The following is an 8,484-nucleotide window of genomic DNA, read 5'->3' on the forward strand; positions in this document are numbered from 1 at the left end:
TCAGGATTTGAAATGTAACTGTGGAAGTAATACTCTGAAAGCACTTTTCAAATAATCTATTAAGTCTGCAGAAAAAAAATAAGAAACTGGGACTCAGATATTTAAAAGCACCTCCAAAATATGAATAGTTCATTAGAACTTTTAACATCAATATGATTCCTATTCTTGCTGTCAGCTTCTGCACAATGAAGAAAATTCCAGAGTGGTAAATTCTACTAAAACTGATTTCTGTCTGCCAAGACAAGAAACTGCAAAATAAATGTATAACTAATAATAAGTAGCTAACACTGGCTGAAATTGTCTCTGACATGCTTACACATACATATACAAAAATCCAAAGTAAAAGGAATGCCCCAAAGCTAAAGCCCAGCCTGTATTTCTATAAAATAAATACAGAATATCACAGTACCTTTAGAAAAACTTCTATATTGTCTCACCTTTGTGCCCGAGAACATCATGGAACAGGTCCTCCTAGAAGTTATGCTAAGGCACATGGAGGACAGGGAAGTGATTTGGGTCAGCCAGCTTCACCAAGGCCAAGTCCCACCTGACCAAACCTAGTAGCTTTCTATGACGGATATCATTTATCTGGACTTCCATAAAGACTTTGATATGGTCGCCCCAAACATCCTCCACTCACAATCAGAGAGATGGGTGGACTATCAGGCAGGTAAGAATTTGGCTGGAAAGTCACATCCAGACAGTAGTGGTCAACAGCTTAGCGTCCTGATGGACATCAGTGACAAGCAGCATTCCCTCTAGGGGTCTGCACCGCAGCCACTAAAGTTGTTTAGTATCTTCGTGTCTTACATATTCAAAGAGATACATTGTACCCTCAGCAGATTTGCAGACACCACCAAGCCGAGTGGTGCAACTGATACACCTGAATGATGGGATGCCATCCTGAGGGACCTGGACAAACTCAAGAAGCGGGCTCACAGGAATCTCATGAAGTTGAACAAAACCAAGGGCAAAGTACTGCACCTGGGTCAGGGCAATCCCCAGTATCAATAGAGTGTGGGGGATGAACAGAACAAGAACAGGACTGCTGAGGACTCAGTGAATGAGAGGCAGACATGACCTGACAACATGTGCTCACAGCCCAAAACACCAACTGCATCCTGGGCTGCATCAAAAGAAGTGTGGCCAGCAGGCCAAATGAGTTGATTCATTCCCTCTCCTCTGCTCTGAGTACTCCGCACCTGGAGCGCTGCATCCAGCTGTGGGGTCCCCAGCACATGAAGGACATCAACCTGTTGAACTGAATCAAGTGCGGAGGGGGCCACCAAGATGGCTAGAAGGATGGAGCACAAGTCCTGTGAGGAAAGGCTGAGAGAATTGGATTTGTTCAGCCTGGAGGAGAGGCTCTAAGGAGACCTAACTGTGACTTTCCAGTACCTGAAGGGAGCCCATGAGAAAAATGGAGAGAAACTTTTTACAAAGGCATGTAGTGACAGGACAAGGGGGTCTGGCTTCAAACTGGAAGAGGAGATATTTAGGTTAGATATAAAGAAGAAAATCTTTACTGTGAAGTGGTAAGGCGCTGGAACAGGTTGCCCAAAGCAGTGGTCCCATCCCTGGAAGTGCTCAAGGTTGCACTGGATGGGGCTCTGAACAAGCAGGTCTAGTGGAAGATGTCCCTGCCCATCACAGGGGGCTTGAAAGCAGATGACTTTTAAGGTCCCTTCTAGCCCAAGCCAACCTATGGTTCTATCACTGTAACATCTCCAGGAACTTTGGTTTGAAAAAGAATGAAGCATATGGCAGCCATATGGTTTCATGCCTGTTCTGCCATAACACTAAACCCCTTCAGCATTAACTGTTGGCAGAGCCAGAATGCCCTGAGGTATTCTAGAGGTAGCCCTTGTGAACTATCTTTCAGAAAAATAATTTGATATGAACACATTTAAAAATAAGAAGTAAATTAATAAATACTCATCTCATTTTAATAAGTACAAGTTCATCTTCAAAAACAGAGTTTATACCTGGGAACAGTACAGCAAATAGCTTAGGTACTTGTTTTATGAAAACATTAAGGATGTCATTTGAAGGTGCCACTTAAAAACATTACACCTAAGTGACATATTTCAGAACAGTTTCAGGAAGCTACATTCAATTAGATTTTTAAGAACCATTAAATAATGTACTTTAATTAGTACGAAGTTGATAATTAAAAACAAATATAAGAGAGAAAAAACATAATAACTAATCAGAAAAAAAAAGTTCATCAGAAAAAAATACAACACAGTCCACAGAACAGCTCCTTAGGCACTGGAGCTAGTACTTTATTCTTAAATTAAGTCAGCTTTATCTCCCAGACAGGAAGAACTGATTTCCTTCTGAAGCTTGCTATCAATACAAAACTGGAATGAAACAAGTAATACTGATTATTACCATTCTTTCTGAATGGACTTCAGACATATTTTAATTGACTGTTTTTAATGAGATACCTATAAATTCAGCCAAAAATAGTGTCTTGCACTGTGTACAAAAACAGTTTTTTCAGTAGTTTCTGTGTGTTTGGCTCCGCAACACAAAAAGGATATAAAAATATTAGGTGTCCAAAGGAGGACAATAAAGATGGTGAAAAGACTAAATGACATGAGGAGCAGCTGAAAATACTACCTTTGATGAGCTGGAGGAAACTGAAGAGAAACCTTATTGCTGTCTACAGTTTTCTCATGAGAGGAAATGGAGGCAGTGATTTCCCCTCCCCAGTGGCCAGTGATAGGACAGGAAGGAAAGCTTAAAGCATGGTCACAAAGAGGTCAAATTGGATAGTATCAGGAAAAACTTCAATTAAAGGGTGGTCAAGTACTGATTTAATTTTTAGATTGCCCTGTGTGATGTCAAGCATTTGCCTCAATGACTCTTGTGAGCCCCCTTCCACACAGAATATTCTATGAATAGATGTTCTATCTATATACTGTCTCTCACCTATACAACAAAGCTAATTTCAGGATGGATGTCTTCAGTTTTAAAGCAATTCAAATAACCTATTCTTTCACCTAAAGATAGATGACAGTAGAATGTGCACACAACAATCTATTTGTGTCAGCATTACATATATCCCGACAAGAGATGATTCAGTCAGTTGCACACGAAACGCAAGTTACATGGAAGACACTTCCTGCAGCTCTTAAAAATGCCTGCATTAAACAGTACAACAACAACAACAAATTAAAAAAAAAAACACAAACAAACAAAAACAAAAATACAAACAAAAACGAAATGGTGCATTATGGAAATCTGAGGCTTTCTCCATAGCACTGGAAGCTTTAAACCAGACTACTAAGTTCATATTTTCTGTCTTCTGTGATCACTTCATACATTCACCAACAGCTACAGCATCTTATCATTTTCAAGATGACACAGATTCACAGAATATTGAATTTCTTCCTAAACAGGAGTTACATTGTCTCAGGCTTAATGACACAAGCACTGCAACCCATTTCCAGGCAAAACAAACTGCATGCCCAAAACTCATTGTTTATTTCAACTGTATTAGCTCATGTCACGGAAGATATGCTCCCTTCCTACAACTCTTGCTGGAAATTATTAGAGAATAACATGCAAAATCAGCCTAACCATAAAATTACAGAATGGCTCATTTTGAGACTTCTGTAGATCATCTACTCCAAAAATCCTGCCCAAAAAAGGGTCAGTCGCCCGTAACTGTGACCAGGTGATTTTTGAATATCTAAAAGGGCAGAGAGGCCATGACCACGCTGAGCAATGTGTTCCAGTGTTACTACCATTCTCACAGTAAGGCTCTTCCTTATGTTCAGCTGGAATTTTGTATGTTTTGTTCCAGTGGCCTTTTGTCCTTTAATTTAATACCACTAAGAAGAATCTGATTCCATATTCTTTATTCCCACCCTTTCAGTATTTGTACACAGCACTAAGATCACTCAAAGACTTAAGGCTAAACATATCCAGCTCTCTCTACCTCTCCTCACGTAAGGGATGCTCCAATTCCTTAATCATGTTCATAGCTCTATGCTGTACTCTGTCCAGTATGTACATGTCTTCCTTGTACACATGGAGTCCAGAACTGGACACGGTACTCCAGGGGTGGCCTCACCTTTTCTGCAAAGCTATTTTCCAGCTAGTTAGTCCCCTGTGTATATTGGTACACAGTGTTATTGTCCATTTATTCTATCATCCAGTTTCATGTCCAGTTCAGTGCATCCACACTTGAAATCGAACTTTAAAGTTCTAGACAGCCCATTTCAAGATGACATGAGAGAGAATTAGAAAGTAGGATTTTGTCATAAGTAGTTTCATCATCCTAACAAAAGGATATATTACAAAATGGATTTTGCATCTGGAAAGCAAAAATATTTCAAGTTTTCACTTTCCTCTTCCCCCTTACACTGGGCTACTCAATTCCTTATAGCAATTCCCTGATTATCGTCAGCTTAATTATGTATTGCACCATGTACAACACCCAGCTGTCACTGTGATGCCAAAAACCCAAAACTACATTCAACAGCAATTACAGCAACTGATAAGAAAAAATCCATTAACAACTATTAAATACAATGCCACTTGTCCCTTCTAGGTGCACAGGGAGCGAAACTAGAAACATGCATCAATGTGAACAATTATTATACAACTGCCGTGCTATTTTTATTTTTCTCTTTGTCTTTTATAATAATTTCCTGAGTCTTAATAATTCTTCACTACTGACAGAATATCCTGGATGGGCAACATATCTGCAGTGACCCAAAGCTACCACTCTTCAACCCCCTGTTCTACTCTGTGTGCAGAAATATCTTTCAGTTTTAAGCTTCCAAAATCAGACACTTCCTCTGTCCATGCAGTTGCAGTGCAAAACCCAGTTTCCATTCCAATACTGCACATGTACAACTCAAAACTTATCTATGAGATTTTTCTTGAGAGCACAGAAATTACGAAAAAAAATGAACCAACTCCAGAACTTAATCCCAAGTAACAATATCTGTATTGTTTTAAGTATTACAAGGTAAATGTAGAAATGGTGCCCCATCCAGACTAATCTACTGTCTTAGAGTAAAGCAATTTTTAGCCCACTACACCTAGGAGTCTTTATTCCTATATATATCTATATAGATCTATACAGATATATATACATGATACAAAATATTTCACAATCCAAGTTGACCTGCAGCCCGACAGCATGAAAGATAAACAGACAAGAAGAAATTCCACTGCACCATCTTTACTGAAGCTACATCTGCACTCTCTGTACCACGTCCCATACCATCTCACTTCCAACAAGGCAGCTTGTGGACCCATTCTCATACCACCAAAGAATGAACTCAAATAACTTCTCCACCATTGATAGCCAGGCTGCCAAGAACAGGGGATGCTATTAACAACATTGGCTGTTGATAATCTCAATCTGAATTAACATCAGGATGCTGCAAAAGTAGAGAAGAATACTTTCGTTTTCACTCAAAACACTTAAGTCCAGGATTCTCCCTGACAGAAATCCAACAACTCTATGAACAATGAAATGAGTCAGCTCAAAAATGGACCTCAATGTGACATTGATTACCAGAGAAGGTCTACCTGGACCACTATAAAATTAAGCAACATGATGAAAAAACTAAGTATCATTAATTACTCTCAGCAACAGTGTTATTTCTAGATACATACTCGTGACAAAATTACATAAGGGTTCTTCTATTGTTAAGTACCCGGAATACAGGACAAATAATAAAATGCAAGGCTGAAATATTGATCTTGAAACGTTTTCTCCCCACTCTTTAGCAACCACAACTGGTAAAACTAAAGTTAATCTGAACCTGCATCATACAAGTAAGCAGGGCAAAACAAAATAAAGTGTTTTGTTGCATGTTGCCTTAAATCCCTGTTCAGGCCGTGTCCCTAAGACACTCTCCATCCATGAGCCCCTGCCTGGATCCCTCTGAGCAGGTAGCACCTGCTCTAAGCAGCAACCTCCTGCATGTCCAAAACTTCTACTCAGAGATCCCTCTGAGACCCCTCAAAAAGCCGCGGCTTTACAGCAGTTCGGGGGCCTGAAACGCTGTCATTGTCGCTGCTCTGTGCGCGCAGCCTGAAACCTGAGTTTCAAGGACATGGGCGGGCAGAAAGCAGACAGGTTTTCCAATAACCAAGCTCTTCTTTATATATTTCCTCCAGCATTGCCAGAGACGTCTGTCACATACCAGGAGCAAGCACACTCCTCCTCGGACAGAGTTCTTCCTACCGAGCCCTGCAGCACAGGCGACCCCGGCCATTTCGGGCGCCCCAGGCGCCGCCAAGTCGCGGCGGGCAGGGGCGGGGCAGCCGCAAACAGGTGGTGCCGCAGCCCGCACCCTTCGACAAGCCAGCGTCCGGCGGCGACCTCCTCGGCGCGACTTTCTCCCCGCTAGCATCGCCGGGGAGCGATGACTGCTCCTGCCCTTCGCCGCGCCCACCCAATCCTGCAGCCCCCCTCCTCAGTCCCTCTCCCCCAGCGCGGCAGCCACGCTCACCTGAGCCGGGCCGCGCCTCCGCCATGCCAGCCCCGGCCGCGGTCCGGGCGTCCCAGCTGCCGCGCACGCGCGCAGCTGGCGCAGGCGCCTCCACCAACGGGGGCCTTACCCCTCGGCGCGCAGGCGCAGCGCGGCGGCGAGCGGGAGAGCGGGGCCGAGCACGAGGCGGGAGGGGAGGGGCGGAGTCGGGGGCGGGCGGCAGCGAGGGCGCGGGTCCTTGAGCGGGGCCCGGCCGGGGCGTGCGCGGTGCCGTGGCTCTGGTAGCTCCTCTGCTCCAGTGGCCCGAAAGAGCTGGGGACCTCGTGCGGTACTGCAAAGGAGGAAGTAAGGAAGACTATCAGCGAGAAAGAAATGCTAGCTCTGGCAAGAAACCGATCTTTTGTCTGGCTATCGGGCTTGCCTCCAGCGTTTCAGAGCCCGGCTGAGCGGGCCAAGAGCAGGAGGGTGGGTACAGGACAAGGTGGGCCCTCTGTCCATAAAAGAGGTTACTTTCTCTAGGCAGAGAATAGAAAGCAGGGATGTGTTATCAGGTTGTCTTGAAGGAGGTAGCAGAGACATAAAAAAAGTCTATACCATGCTACAGCTGGTGCTGCAGACAAATCTTATGCTCCAGATACAAATACTCCATAGAACTGCATGATTCGTCATACTGCGGGTTTCAGCACCAGTGTTTAACCATTTTATGATTCACACCTTCCTGCAGAGGTTTGCAGTGCCATGGTTACGGTACATCTACCGAACAGCTCAGAGACTTTACAGAGCTGCTGATTTTTACAGAGACTGCAGAGAAAGTTCATAGCTCCTTAACATCAGCAACTCTGACAAACGACACCCTCAGGAGCGCTGCTACACATAGCCTGTCTGCATTTTGACCTCCACACCCCACCCTCCTAGTGAAATTCTGTGTTCAAAGTTCCACTTGCTGCACAGTGCTACTGTTCATAGTGGGCAAAGTTCATGGCTTTAAAGACTTAAAGAACTTGCGGGTTATTGCAGAAACGCTAGCTATTGAAACGCCCCCCCCACCTCCCCCCCCCAGATTCCTGCCATTGTTGCAAAGGAAGCCTGCAAATCAGTATGGCAATGGCCTTATGAAGATGCTACACGATTTGCCATGCATTTTGAGTGTATTTGAAATCCTTTGCTGCATGTAAACATGGTGATCGTCTAAGGCTACAAAGAAAGATATGTGTCAGTAGCATCCTTTCAGAGATGGTGTATGGTTTTCCTGCTGCTGTCAAGAAACTTGCATTAGTCTGTAGTTCCCACAGACTTCTCTGTCACCACTGTAAAGGTGTGACCATAATATTCACGTAGAATTACTACAAAACTTCAACACTGCTTTTCATGAATACCACAGCACTGCCACTTCAGTATGCACACTCTTGTTTGTTATCACCAAGAAACCAGTCATTGCCTGGAAAGCACTAAAGAGGTTTTCCTGTATGCTCTGCTGCACGATTACTAATGGTCGGGTCTGTACAGGCTTTTCTTTGTTCCCTCTTTTCCCTTTTTATCAAAACAGTTCTGCTTTTTTTCCCCTTTCCTGTCTTAAATTTGCATTGGGTCAATTCCAACCATTCCTGATAGCCTAACTTAACTGTCCAGAATTTTCTATAGGCATCTGCTTTTAATTTCTTCTTTAGTTTGGCCAAAATAGCCTTTTCATCTTTTCCTTGTAATTTCTTTTTTTCACTTCAGGGATAGTGGAAAGGATCTCCCCACTGTATCATACACCTCTCTTAGAACATATATTTGTTTATTTTATTTCTACTTTGTCATGTTTGAACATTTATCTTCTGATCCTTTTGCCATTTATCACTCATTTCTTTGCTCAGTGACTGCTTCTTTTCATCTGAACATATGACTGTCAGGATGTAGCAGGGACAGACTGCTCCATGTGGAAGGTAGAGCTGAGAGCTAAGAGTCAGAAAATTCAATACCTGAGCAAGAAGAGCAAAGCAGGTTCACCAACAGTCCAGGCAACAGGTCAGGTTGC

At 43.2% G+C, this 8,484-nt stretch overlaps 1 protein-coding gene across 1 annotated transcript in view; it reads right to left on the reverse strand.

Annotated features, from left to right (window-relative positions):
* NFX1 (nuclear transcription factor, X-box binding 1) overlaps positions 1 to 6,510 on the reverse strand; it is a 68,104-nt gene extending 61,594 nt beyond the window's left edge. Inside the window, exon 1 of the mRNA XM_062494991.1 lies at positions 6,486 to 6,510. Within this exon, the coding sequence (XP_062350975.1) occupies positions 6,486 to 6,510 (25 nt within the window). The remainder of the gene's footprint in view (positions 1 to 6,485) is intronic.
* Between the last annotated feature and the right edge of the window lie 1,974 nt (positions 6,511 to 8,484).

Source organism: Cinclus cinclus, chromosome 1, assembly GCF_963662255.1.
Source record: "Cinclus cinclus chromosome 1, bCinCin1.1, whole genome shotgun sequence".
NCBI classification, from domain to species: domain Eukaryota; kingdom Metazoa; phylum Chordata; class Aves; order Passeriformes; family Cinclidae; genus Cinclus; species Cinclus cinclus.